Source organism: Hippocampus comes, unplaced genomic scaffold (assembly GCF_001891065.2).
Source record: "Hippocampus comes isolate QL1 unplaced genomic scaffold, H_comes_QL1_v1.1 scaffold530, whole genome shotgun sequence".
NCBI classification, from domain to species: domain Eukaryota; kingdom Metazoa; phylum Chordata; class Actinopteri; order Syngnathiformes; family Syngnathidae; genus Hippocampus; species Hippocampus comes.
In genome coordinates this window covers 127,560-142,140 of record NW_017805191.1, presented here as the reverse complement: position 1 = coordinate 142,140, position 14,581 = coordinate 127,560, and the positions used below count along the sequence as shown (strand labels likewise).

Genomic DNA, 14,581 nt, shown 5'->3' with positions numbered 1-14,581 from the left:
ATTTATACTGTTTACAGTTTTCTGAAACATTTATTTATTTTGTGCATGCAACACTTTGGTTTTTTTTTTTTCCTTCTCTGCCCCCCCAATTTGTCTGCTGTAGAATGCAAATTTCCCCAATGTGGGACAAATAAAGGTTATCTTATTAACATATTCCACACGACCTAAAAATTACTGAAATGTGTCCAACGGAAAAGTGTGAGGTCAGAATCGCTAGAATGACACCACAGCCTCTTTTTTTTTTTTTTTTTTTACATATCTGGCTTTATCGAAGATATTTAATGGGATTTTGAAGGAGATGTTAGTTTCTCTACACGACTAGCATTCCAGAAGACTGACAGACATATCTTCAAAGCATAACCTACACGTTGCTGCTTGCGAGAAATCTCCAAATTAAAAACCAGGTATGGAAATGTAAAAATTTTGTTGTCGTCTAAGTCAGCAGTGGTCAAGATCTCAGATACGGTTGAGTACCGGTATTTCAAAATGACCTCCATAGCTAGGCTCTAGAACCTTAGTTTTCCAAAAGGTGTGATGGCTTGCTTTTTCAAACACACCTTGATGCATTTGCTTTGTCCTAACATGCAGCTGATTGATTAGACTTCTATCTTTATCCTTCCCCCTGGAGATTAGCTTGGCCCCTCTGGGCTGCATCCCCACTGCAGACACGCTCAAAGAGTCGCGATACCATCATTAAAAATAAAAACCTACATTGCATGTTGCTGCTTGCATTTTAACCCTTTTCAGGGAGAGCGGTCACTACAGTAGACAGCTGATCAGGTTATCAGTTTACGGGTTATCAAAATTTGTGCTTGAAAGGGTTCAAATACACCCTCGTGCATTCCGTTAACAACTAAACACACACTACAAATTATTCTAGGAACCCCCTAAAATTCAAACGAGTGAATAGAAAGCACTGGAAGTCATTCCAGAAGTAGTAGCACAAGTATGATTTCTACACCAAACTTGTTTTCCGCAACCAGGTCCCTACTGCAGCCTGAGGCAATACCGCTGAACTAAGATGACCTGTCAGCTGCACTTCAAAATTCAAGCAATAGGACCCCAAACAAGCAATACGACCCCAAACAAAGAGGACTAGTTCAATAATTGTGTTTTTTAAGACAACCATGTTAGAGGAACATTATTGGAACAAGTCAAACCAATATTTTTTTTCACTGAAGCAATGCTACAGATGACAAAATCAGTCAGGCAAAAACTCTGAGGGCTTTTGAAGGCTATGCTCAGTCATGGCAACAAGGCTCCGGAACCATGTGCCAAACCACATTATGCATTCACAAAATACCCCAACGACAGTCGGTGCAACATGAAAGAAGAACGGCGACATGTGAATAAACGCGCAGTCAATGCTGGATGACTTCTGATAGAAGAACTCAAGAAAGGGAGGTAAACAAAAGAGACGACAAGAGGGAGGCTTGAAAAGTGATTACCGCGCATCCTTCTGTCACTGAGATATTGCGACCGAAATTCAGAGCAATGATTGCAATTGCTGTCGACGTTTTAGAACAAGAGACAACCTGGTCACATGAGGACACATCATGTCAACATGATCAGCTCTTCCGCGGATCATTGGCAGGGAAATGTCAGTTCAAATATTCCACTTTAGATCCAAGTGCTCATAAATGCTGACTGCACCTCTGTTAAAGTCCCAGTGAAAAATAAAAGAAATCAGTTTTGACACATGACAAAAAATTCCGACACATTTTTATGATTAAAAAAATAAATAAATCAGCAAGTTTAAAAAAGATAAGGTCTCAATATCATGCAAAATCTAGCTGTTCTCTCCGCTCTCGAAGACTGAAAAACGCGCTCCCGATGACTAGTAACTCAGTAACCTAGAAACATGGATGCTGCTTCATCTAGAATCTTTCTTTCACCTACACATAACTACAGTCGTGAAAAAATACCATCTTGAAGCCGCTTGTGGCTGGAATATATCCAATTAGGTCATCTCGGGGCTGTTTCAGGCTACAACAATGAGGCACTGCAAACCCCCTGTCCACATGCTGACTATCACATCAGGATTTTATATTGGCTTTACCTCACTTTTAGACCTTTTTTTTTCTGTGATATGTGTGCACTCATGTCCAACAACGAGGCACTCTAAAGTGGTCAGTACCGCCACCCCCCCCCCCAACTCAGATTGAACCTCTTTTCCAAATCTTCCTGCGCCAGACGAGGAACAGATTCTGCATTGTCTTTTATACAGAACCCAGGATGATATTGCCGCGACTACGTGTTCCTTCACATATTGTACTGCAACCGTTCCTGGCGCGACATATGAAACGTGTTGGACAGCAAGAGGTGCTTTTCAACAGGTCCGGATGTTACAATTCACCAGCTGCCCGTAAAATTTTCCAAATTGGCTTCATCGCCCTCCTCTTTCTGCTTCGGTGCCATTTATACAGAACAACGGTATGCGGGGAAAAGCAAGGAAAATGCAGACTTTTAGAGGCAGTGTGAAACAGGCTAATAAGGCCCAAAGCACCACAAAGGCAACTTGTAACTGAGAGAAATATAAAGAAGAATCAATGGCCTCGGGATAGTTTTTTTTTCTTCTTTTTTTCTAAACAGCAGCTGTTCCTTAGTGCCTGAGACTTTGGAAAAAGTTCGGCTATTAGAATCAAAGCTTTACAGAATTTCATTGACACGTTTCACTTGTTAAGGAGCTTGTTGTAATTGGCAAGAAGTGGGGCGATGATTGGGGCAGAGCCATTGGCAACCACCAGTCTGACGGCCACAGAGGGATTAATGGCCTGTTGTGGTTCGGCTGACACGCTCATCCGTGACCTCATCAACCCACAGAACTGCTAGACCAGTGATTTTGAGCAGGACACAGAATAACATGGATTCTATGAGGCGAGAGGTCTATGCCGCCTTCACAAATTGAGACTTATGCTTAGAAGTGAAGCTAAAAGAGCGTCGCTTCGTGAATAGTGACGAGACCACCAGCAAAATGCAAAAAGTTTGACAAACCCTGATACAAGAAGCCCTTCACTTTACATTGTTAAGAGTTCTGTACCTCCAAGATAGATGCCTCTTTGTCCATTTGTTTGGAGTGGTCAGGCTGCGTCTCATGCGGCCCACTGTCCCCTCAGCCGCAGGCACATCTGGCAGAGAACATCTGGGGGTTTTCATGAGTCCCAATGTGGCTTCATCTGAGCAGAGACAAAGGTGTGAACCAGACACATAAAAGTATTTGACATTAAAGCGCCTGTAAAGACAAAATAAATGTTCTGGATTTCACCCAAAGCACAGAGAAGATGAAAAAAAAAAACAATTTGAATGATTAAAAAGAAAAAAAAAACTAAAATGGACTTCGAAATGATGAAAAATAATGATGTACTGTATACAGCATGATCACTTGATTGCATTACAAATCGATACAGTACAATACATCTGCGCATCCAAGTACAGTCTTTGAATGATTATTTTACGGATTGGCTAGCTCCCTTGTGCTTCCACTCATGCATGTGAGATGGGAAAGCGTGCGTGCGTGTTTGAGTCCGTAAGTGGTAAGTGCACTGGGTCTGAAGATTTATGGTGTAATGTTTGTGAGAGAGAGAGAGAGAGAGTGGGATGTTCGCTTATCATTCTTAGACTGTCACAATGTTTTATTCACCTCAGTGCAATCTCAAGAGAGATTATAAATTTGCACTCGCATCCAACACCCGTTGACACATGGTGCAGTCATGTATAAAACACACACGAACGTGCACACACCAAATACTCCAGTCTCCTTGAGTCCTCCGAACCTCTGCATGGCTTTGATGGCCTTAGTCAGGGCCTCCTTGGTCTGAAGTTGGCCAGTCACTGGGTCTGGGGGTGGTAGGTAACCAAACTTGCTCAGCCAGTCCTGAAGGAGAAAAGTGAGGAACAAAGGTCAGTATCTATCTGTCTTTCCATTCATCCAGCTAGTAAGCGAGCTAGCTAGTAAGCGAGCCAGCTAGCCTGAGCTTGCTAGCTAGCAAGCTTGCTAGCTATCTAAATGTGACCTATAACTTCACAACTAACTGGAAATTTGAAACAGTCTGTTCATGGTTGCGCAATTGAATCCACACTTTTATAATTCGGAGTGTTGCTGTGTTCAGAATTAACCAGTCAGTTTTAAACTCGCACACTTATCAACGGTCTCAGAATAACACCAAATAAAGTTCAATATTTTTTAGGAGGCTTTTTCTGACCCTTTTTTTTCCCAGCAGGGGCTTGAATGCTTTGTGCTAACCCTGACTGGTGTTTGGAATAGGTTATCATTCCCTCCACTTTGATCAAGGCCACAAATCCAGTTGAAGAAAAATAACCTCGAAGCACCAACCATGATTCAAAGTACGTGCGTTGTTCTTTCGGTGATGAACAGTGACATATTTGCACCAAACATACTTTTTGGAATCATGACTAAAAAGTTGAACTTTGTTTTCCCTTCTTTGAGAGATTCTAGGTACATGCTGCTACCGCTATGCCAAACAAATCACACGAGTGACATTCAGTGGCAGCAAGCCTGAATGTGAACAGCTGAAATCACAACTGTGCACCATCAACAACAACAACAACAACGAACAGAACCACGAGAACTGCTATTGTTACACCAGTCCTTTTTCAGTGACGGGTTCGGGAAAGTGAAGCAGTGCATCATCAGGAGCCGCCGTGACTGTGCTGAGGCATGAGATGCAGTTCGATGGATCTAACTATTAACCATAGTAAAAATCATTGGAATGATTAAAAGGTACAACACCTTGCACCAGAAAAGCAAAAGGGAAAGTGTAGTTCTGGCACAAAGAATAACAGAGTGCATGATAACAACCAATCCTGGTTGGATGACGATGTAACAAGTTGAATATGGAGGCGACGTTCACTGGCAACGCAACGCCAGTGGAAAAGCAAACTGCAATTTGTCACTGGATATGTTTTTGTGCTTAGTTAGTTCTTCCCTTGGTTTTAAATGTGCATGTTTGTGGGAGGAGAGGTACCGCTGAGGCTGTGTTTATGCTGATGAGCCACCGCACTGATATTTCTGTACTCATTTTGCCATGAAATTGCATTTGTGTTCAAACCTGCCCAAGCCCCTTATCGTAATTTATCACTGGGCAATTTAGTTTTGTTGTTGTTGTTGTTTTTGTTGTTTGGTAGAAGCGCACGTGCAAAGACATTTCTGGATTGACAAATCACCTTCCTAGTTATGCTTGGCCTCTTTCATTTTGGCAAACAGTTTTCATCTACTGCAGGTATGCCGGCTATTACGGATTGCAATAAATCAGCTTCCTGTTTATTCTGCCACTGACAGCAAAATGCCTAATCTTAAATTAATATTCAGGGTTGAGTATATTAGCAGGTTTAACCTTGGGCTACCTCGACATCTCTCGGCCACTCTCCGTGCTTTTGCTTACGTCGGTGCCAAAAAGTCGAACTGTTTGACAGCTGACAGGAAACAGTTTTCCCCATTTTAAAGGTTGCAATATTAGAATTCCATCCAAATCAGGTGGGTGGGTAACACTATTGATTTGTCTTCTCTTAATGCCACTTGAGACCTCTGGTCCTCATTTTGGACTTAGCGCCATCAAAAGCCAAAGAAAATAACCAAACCGACACCCAGAGTTTGTCATTTATGTAAAACTGTCCAACGTTTCCATGTTAAACCGATCTGAGGCGTAATGAAGGTTGGGGACCCCTGATCGAGCAAAATCAAGCGAGACGCAGTACAACATAAGCAACCTTGGGCAATACTCAGATACAAGCAACTCTTGGAAGATTGTGAACACCCTGAACAGACCTTTGTCGTAGCCTGATGGAAGTGAGGTGACTGAAGCTACCGTCAATTAAGGCAAATGGATTCCGAATACCAAAAAAAAAAGACTATTTTTGTTCATCGTTCGCAGTTTGCCATGGCAGCCCTTCAGTCAGATGACATGCACAAGAAGCCCTTGGGACAAAAGTAGCGACAGTAAATGGAATCCTTCAGGGCCTGCTCCTGTGACATGTAGGAATTCAATTAAAAAAAATTTGGATTCCTTCTGGTTCTTTTCCTATCACACTGCTGCTGTAGTTGTACGCGACGCGACGAATAAAATCATGAACGAGATTTTTTTGTCACACAACCTGTGACAATTATGCACGATACAATTACTACAGCAAGGCATGGTCATCACAACTGATCATTCAAAATTCAGCAAATTTTGTAGAACTGAGCAAGATCCATGCGGACCTCCACTTGCAACCAAAACAAGAAAATAAGTATTTTGAATAAGCAAAGTAGAAATCCGTAATACTTTCCAAAAAAATATTGTATTTGATGTAGTGTCAGGGTAAAAACGGGATCGTGCGACATAAGCGCCCCCACTTATCTGCTGACACAGAAAACGTATCTCGCAATGAAGGGAACCCGAGCTTGCCTGCGCAAGTTTGTGCTCTTAATCTGTGATTAAGTGTGGCATGAGTGGGTGACGCAGATGGCTGAGGCTCGGGTCTTGTTTAATCATGCATTATTTAGATGTACAGAAGCAGAGACGCAACACCGCCAAATGGTGTCAAACTCATCGGTCTTGTACTTCAGGAAACGTCACAGGAGGAGCCTTTGTCTGAACAAATCATGTTGTGAATATGCGCACCTCATTTCCAAAGCATCATGGGGCAGAACAGAAAGCCAATGAGTTGACTAACATGCAAGCCGAGAGTCTTGAATACATTCAAAGTGTTATATGGGAGAAAGGAAAGGTAATAAGAACACACGTCCACAGTGGGAATTGTAACGCACCCTGTTGACCTCCCCCGTTCAATGCTTCACGAGAAGGTAGCCACTTTTTAATTAAGCAACGCTGTTTACGGTGCCGCTGTAAAACACTGCAGAAACCGAGGCGCACTCACTCAAGTGCTGTGAAGCGCTCCCCAGCACTGGGATACGCTGTGTTGTGTAACGGCAAGTTGAAAAACGTCCCTGTTTTGAGCTGAGCTCGGTGAGTAAACATCTGCATATGACGCAAATTCTTTTCCAAGGTAAACGGGCTTCCACCATTGACAATGAGCAAAAACGAGTGCATCTCCGCCGAATGGGAAACTGCAATCAGTGACTCACTCGAGTCCTTCAACCCCACTTCCCAAATATTGAGCTGCAATGAGAGTTCAGAATGACTTCATTAACCTCGTGTTTTTCCAGTGTACCATTTTAAGCGTGAACACAAAGACGGGTTTTCGCCAACGGCAATGCACGGACAAGAGGCAACAAAAAAATTAAATGGGATTCACTACATGAGGCATTTGATTTGTCAAGCAGCAAACATCACTGGTGTATGCTACATAAGATCAAATCTGTCAAATCTCAAGTCCCGGAAGACAAAAAAAAAAAAAATCAATTTTATTTGATCCCAAGATACCAGCGCACATTTGCGATGCATTTCGAGCCGCTCCCTGATTCATTCAATACGCTGTGTTGTGTAACGGCAAGTTGAAAAACGTCCCTGTTTTGAGCTGAGCTCGGTGAGTAAACATCTGCATATGACGCAAATTCTTTTCCAAGGTAAACGGGCTTCCACCATTGACAATGAGCAAAAACGAGTGCATCTCCGCCGAATGGGAAACTGCAATCAGTGACTCACTCGAGTCCTTCAACCCCACTTCCCAAATATTGAGCTGCAATGAGAGTTCAGAATGACTTCATTAACCTCGTGTTTTTCCAGTGTACCATTTTAAGCGTGAACACAAAGACGGGTTTTCGCCAACGGCAATGCACGGACAAGAGGCAACAAAAAAATTAAATGGGATTCACTACATGAGGCATTTGATTTGTCAAGCAGCAAACATCACTGGTGTATGCTACATAAGATCAAATCTGTCAAATCTCAAGTCCCGGAAGACAAAAAAAAAAAAATCAATTTTATTTGATCCCAAGATACCAGCGCACATTTGCGATGCATTTCGAGCCGCTCCCTGATTCATTCACAAATAAATGGAGAATCCAGTGGGCCAGTTATTTGTATATTCCATTTCATGCTACATTATCTTTCAGATAAAAACAGCTGCCTTGAAAATGTTGTGATCCTGACAGTTTCTAGGTATATGCTTGACAGCCGTTCGAGTGTAGCTTTGCCCATTTTATCTTCCCATCACTCATTTTTAAATCGAATGACAAATCCCAAAGAAAAGCCGCCTAGCATGTGTGGCGGCCATCTTGAAAGGGTAACAGTGAAGGACTCTAAACCAAAAGTGGGTTTGAGAGAATAAAGAAGGGCTAAGAAACAGAATTTGGTATTTGACTCAGTCCTTGTTCATCATCCAATATCGTGTAACACATCCTGCCAGAAGTTAAAAATAAATAATAATCTCCTCCCTGTTCCCGTTCAAAGGTCAAAGTTCAGCCTGCCTCTCCCCTGCCTCCCGAGAAACTCGGCTTGTTTTGTCCCCCCTTTTTTGTGAGATGTTCCCGTCTGACAAAACCGCTCTGTTTTCCTCAGTGAACAGCTGTGAGAGCCTTTAAACTCGCTCTTATTGACATGACGCAAGTCACTGGGAGACGGGGGACACCGCGGCTTCACTCTCACTAATAAGGATGGGTGGTGCTTTTTTTTTTTTTGTTGGTGCCTTGAGGAGATTTACTTGCCACCTGTTCAAAGGTTATTAGCCAACGTACAATACGGAGTAGAATAATCACAAAAGCACGCGCAAAGCACTCTTTCTTGAAATGCCGGCTGGTTTAATTGACTCAAGATTAAAATCATCTTCCTGTAAAAGACATTGCGTTCCCCTCCTTAGGGCAATAAACTCAATCGTTGAACTCAATCACTTAATTCGACAGCGACTCGGATGTCGACTCAGATGTCCTCGGCAAAGTGCTTCGGCACATTTGCATCAACTCCTTCAAGACACGACCAATCGAAAATCAATCGCCGGAATCATAGATTGAACATGTCAAATGGCAGTTTCCATGTTAACATTTAAAATTAGACGGCCGATGCTCATTGTGGAAATGGAAATCGGATCTTGATCCCGAAAAGGGAAAGCTCATTCAGTCAAAAGAAATCCAAGTGATCTACATGTTGAAAAAGCCGGTTTTAAACGCCGACTGGCACGTTTACAAACGCGCGATGTCAAAATACATCAGGTTTAAGACCAGCAACTAAGCGACTAAACCCTTGGAAAAAGCCATCTCGAAACCTCTGCCATCCGTTTCATCGTCACCTTCGAAGCGGATGCAGCGGCAGCAGCGCCTCGATCAATATTTCAAGCCACTTGAACGGTTTTTCTATTTTATCCCAGCGGTTCATTCCGAAGAACTGTTTACGTGAACGTATGTCATGAGGATGATATACCCCGCGATGACAGCTTGCCTGCGTGTTTAAACGAGGAGTTCACGAGACATAAAAATGAGCGAGCGAGCAGACCACTCGCGAAGATGGCAATTGCTCGTGGAGGGTTTGGGTTCAACCTACGCAGGTTGAGGAGAAGAAAGCGAATGACACAAAAGAGCGACAGTGAGCAAGCGGCTCCGATCCACAGCATGACAAACACGTGTGATTGCACCCAAAAGCAGTCCGAGTAGAACTTAACTAGTCTCTTCGATGTGATGCAAATTATTCAAAGTAGGACAAGATTTCAATTCTGAGTCCAAGTCTTGAATGTGCAAATATTTAGCGGCATTTGTATTCTGACTTGTTAAAATGTTCCGATACTACACATCGATACCATCAAGTCAACTTGCAGTATTCTCAAGAAGCGGCGAAGACATGCAGTTGGATGTTAAAATGTCAGTCGTGACAAGTTGCTGCAATCAAAAGGGTTTTGTCCGAATGAAATTGATGCCATTTTCAAGCGAAGTTTTGAGAATTGCACAATATTTGATGAAGATAAATTCAAATGTCAGAAAATGTTTATATCAAGTATCAGCAGTCGGCATCAGTAGGTACTCCAATGTTAGTACTTTTACTTGCACTTGGTCTGGAAATAGTCTCCGACATTGGAAAATCCATTCAAGCCACTGATTTAATTGTCCAAGATGATTAAGACGGCATCATCATCTGAACGTAAAACCTTTCCACCCCCGACAGACCCCCACCCCCAAAAAAGTAAGTTGTTGTGTAAGGGCACCCTGTACATGAAGTTCCTTCTTAACTTTAAAAGTACATTTTACCTTCAAACACATTACGGCTGTGCTCCACTTTATAAAACAATTTCTGCTTGTTATAAGTTGTCCTTGGTCGTGGAAAATGCACAATTTAAGCACCATACTTGCAATGAGATGACCTACACCTGAACTTTAAACATAATCTTTCTTTCCTCACAAAGGAGCTGACTTCATTTTGAGTGCGAGGCCAGAAAGTAAATGTCAACAACTCTTGAGGCGTACCGTGCAGTTATTAGACTGCTGCTAAAGGAAATTTGGTATTTCTCCTATATAGTGATGCTCGAATAATTTCAGCCATATACGCTGAAAAACGATGTGAGAAGAGGGAGACAACCACGCTCACGATTATATGACAAGTGTGGGTGGACAGTACAAGTCAACTGGAAACAAGGAGAAAAAAAACAAGTTTCGAATCAAAGTGAGTTTCGATTTCAGCCAAGTGCAAAAAAAAAGAAAAAAGAAAAAAGGAACCACGATACATTGAAGACCTCCATCAAGCCATTTTCAACACGGCCTATCCCGAACAGGGTCGCGGGGATTTTCTGGGAGCCTATCCCGGCTGACTTCGGGCAGAAGGCAGACAACACCCTGAACTGGTCGCCAGTCACTCGCATGGCAAATGTAGAGACAAACGCTGCCGCTACACCATCAGCGGCTCTACATTGAAGACGATAAATATATTCAGAGCCACACTTAACTCATTCACCAAAGACATATTTGTCTTTTCACACTCCACACGTTCAACCCCAGATACTTTTTTTTTTCAATTTTTCCAAGACTTAGGGTAAAAAAAAAGGGGGGCCAGCCATTTTCAGACCCTTTCAGACCCTTTTCAAGTACAGTCAATACAAAATGAGGAGCTGGGATTAAATGTGTGGCGTCTGAAAAAACATCTAAATACGTCTAAATTGGGAGTGAATGAGTTAAGTGGCAGCCGGACCACATTGTCCGTAATTTTATGCAGACACATTCACATGCGGAGTCACCCGCATGTCCCACAAGTTTGACATCCATGCTAGCAAAGGTAAACAGAGCTGTGTTGCCTTATATTGGATACACAGATTAGCATTAGCTATTCGTGTTTGCGTTTGATAAGGTGCACATATTTCTTTGCTGTGTGACGCTGTCGACGCGGCAAGATTTGTGTCCATGTCCCACATACACATCGTGTAGTATATGAAATATTGCCTCCACGAGTAAACATGCTTTCATTTTCTTTATTTGTTTTGTGATTCCCAACTATAGTTGTTTTCGATTGGGTTTCTCACTTTGGGCTCTGTATTTGGAAGTAGAAGCCAGTCGTCAAAAGACGGTCGCCATTGGCACAGTAGTTAGACAGGCTAACCCCTCAAAACAGGCTAATTTCAACACGGATAGAAATATGTCATCTCTACAAGGATTTCTTAGGGATTAGTTTATTGTAGATGGGTAAAGGGCTGATGCTCAAATGTATTTACATGAAAATTATAATTTACAAAATTACATGGTAGATGATCATGGTAATAATTATGACTCTGTTTCAAATGTTTCCACCATATAATTGAGATTTCATGGTTGGTCGAGTATAGCAGGTGTTATAATACCATCTCTTCATTGATGATTCATATTTACTGCTTATGAATTTTTGAAAAATATTAACATTGATATCAGCCATTAAGATTTTCTGCCACATCTCACATTTTTGCAGGATTCACTGCTGTCAGAAAGTGCGTGACGTCGCCAAATTTAATTGGCTTTCCCTTTGTGCGTAGGTTCTCCGACATGCCCTGTGCTGCTGACGTGGTGAATACCTTAGATCAAGAGGCTCTTGCTTCCATCCTCACTGCATATGGTGAGGAGAGACATGCCAGGAAAATAGCTTCAGCCATTGTGGAGGCACGCCGTGTCAACTCCATCACCCGGACACAGCAGCTTGCAAGTGTGGTAGCAGGTAGCGACTCATTAACCTGATCAATTCCCACAGTTTTATGAAGGCTGTAACAGAATAAACCACAAGTTGAGTTCAAAGCCCTTTCCCGATGGAAAATTTCAGAATCCCTAAACAATCATCTTTAGACCCTCCATTGTCTTCTGTCTGATTTGTGTCTTTCTCTCCTCTTCCCTTTAAAAGTAGCAATGACTAAAAGCATGAATCCGAACCAAATTGTAGTCAATGCCCCAAAATGACACTACATTTTGAGTAGGTACATCTTCGATTGAAACATGCTTTCACACTCATGCGACTCAAGATCGTTTTTTTTTTTTTTTTTTGCCATTTGCCCCTACCTCCACTTCATCTCCCTGCTCGCTTGCATGCAGAAACATGTGGCACTTACGGTAACTCATACAAGCTCACACATGACACACATCATTTGTTTGCATTCTGTTTCTTCGCCATTTTTTCCCCTTTGCCCCTTTTGTTTATATGCCTCCAAGATCTGAGGTGCTGAATGAGTGAAATGTTGTCCTCAATAGTTATTGCACAGAACAGCATGTGCGTCAGCGTCACCCTGGGAGAACAGGTGTGGGTAAGAGCAGCCGTCTGATATCTTCTGAAGAGCAACAGCAAATCACTGCCTCTGCTTATTTGAAACAATCCAAATAGGTCTTTATTGAAGCAAGTTGCACCAGGGGCTCTGTGACCAATTGTGCCATAAATGCTGACAACAAAAATATGTCATTTGGGGGGAAATAACATATTTATGAAATTTGGCTTCTGCACCTGCAGCCACTTCAACTGTGAGATGTGGCTTACAGTGTAAAAACATGAAATTCTGACTTGTTTCTTTGACTACTTTTGCTGAGTTTGTTCCCTTTCGCTTTATTGCAATTTGATTTTTTTTTTTTTTTTGCTGTAGAAGAAATTTCAAGTTATTTTTTTCAGCTAAAAGGAATCCATTCATCCATCCACCCAGCCATCCTTTTGTTTTCAACACAGCTTATCCTGAACAGGGTCGCAGGGAGTTGCGCACAGAAGGCAGACAACACCCTGAACTGGTCGCCAGTCACTCGCATGGCAAATGTAGAGACACGCTGCCGCTCTACACCATCAGCGGCTCTACATTGAAGACGATAAATATAAATATTCATCTGTATATTTACTTTTAGATGAGCAGGTCAATAGAATCTAGCTAATATTGAGTAAAGTTGTTTAATTATTCTCGGATTGGGGACGCCAAGCGCTGGTTGCTAGCCATCGTGCGTGTGAGCGCGTGCATGTGTCTGGTGTAATTGTGTGTTATCATCCTTCTCTCATCACTGCTGCGCTTGCACGTGTACTATAAATACAGATATAAATATATTCAATATCGACGTATGTACCTCACTAGCCTAAAGAGTACTGTTGTGTTAGGAAGCTAATCCTTTAGCTGAGCGGCTATGTTTTCAGTTTTGCACTCTGTCGCTGTTGTAGCAACTTTGGGTGCTCGTTTTAAACACCGTAATCACCTTGGAAATCCGTCAGCAAGGGTAAACGTATGGATAGAAATGTTCATAATTCATAAATCAAGCAATAATCGTATTAAAATATAATTGAACGATGCTAGTTTGTTGCTGTGTACATGATTTCTCTCTTGCTATGATATATATTTTTTCACCCTTTTTCAACATCTCACTTCATAAACTTAATGACAGTACAGTATATGCCAAGCAAAGGAAGAAGACAACATTTTGGAGCAAACTAAATGGGTTTTTTTTGTTTTTTGGGGGCTTTTTTCCCCTGGGAGACTGCATCAACGAGTTGAGAAAGACATATGTTGAGAGACTTGACTGATTTGGTGATTAACATTCATCCCATGGCTGTGAACACCTACCAAAAGGAATGACAAAATACCTCTGCGTCTGCTGCATGTGAAAATGTGCAAATATTTGCAAATACCGCTGCGTCATATGCAGAGCCGTATGTTGTTCATTCGTGCCCAGAAGGCCAGCAGCAATCTTCTTGGCTTGTGTTTACTCAGCTATTCACTTTATTTGTAAATCTTTGTCTCACTTTCTTGTTGCTTTGGTCCAATCATCAGTCGCTACTGAGGAATCAAAGCAAAGATGTTAAAGCGTGGGCTGTTTGGAAGATCGAATTAGCTCATTTGCTCCGGCTACGGAGAGCATACTGTGATACAAATTCACAAAATAAAGTAAATGAATGGTCAGAAGGAAGATACAATGTGTTTTTCTTGGATTTTGTGGCTGTTTATTGCACAATATACTTGCTACGAAACCATCCGCGACGACGATTTACTCAAGAGTGCCTCTGCTGGTTACAGAGGGGTAACACAATACATTTTGAAACAATTGCTTGATTCCCCTCGTCGTCATTTCTTAAATAGCAAGCTTTTTAGTGAAGAGCCTGGCCTGTTTTTTTTTTTTTTTAATTCTCTCATTAAGACATGAGTCAGTTTGTCAGCAGTGCCATTTTTTTTTCTTAATCACACGTGTAAGTTTCAGGGTTAAAAAAAAAAAAAAAAAAAAAAAAAAAGA

General features: G+C 41.9%; 1 protein-coding gene across 1 annotated transcript in view; it reads right to left on the bottom strand.

The window, feature by feature from the left end:
* mmp17a (matrix metallopeptidase 17a) overlaps positions 1-14,581 on the bottom strand; it is a 58,927-nt gene that overhangs the window by 24,814 nt on the left and 19,532 nt on the right. Inside the window, exons 2-3 of the mRNA XM_019868724.1 lie at positions 3,742-3,874; positions 3,041-3,176 (exon numbers count right to left, since the gene is read on the bottom strand). Of these exons, the coding sequence (XP_019724283.1) occupies positions 3,041-3,176; positions 3,742-3,874 (269 nt within the window). The remainder of the gene's footprint in view (positions 1-3,040; positions 3,177-3,741; positions 3,875-14,581) is intronic.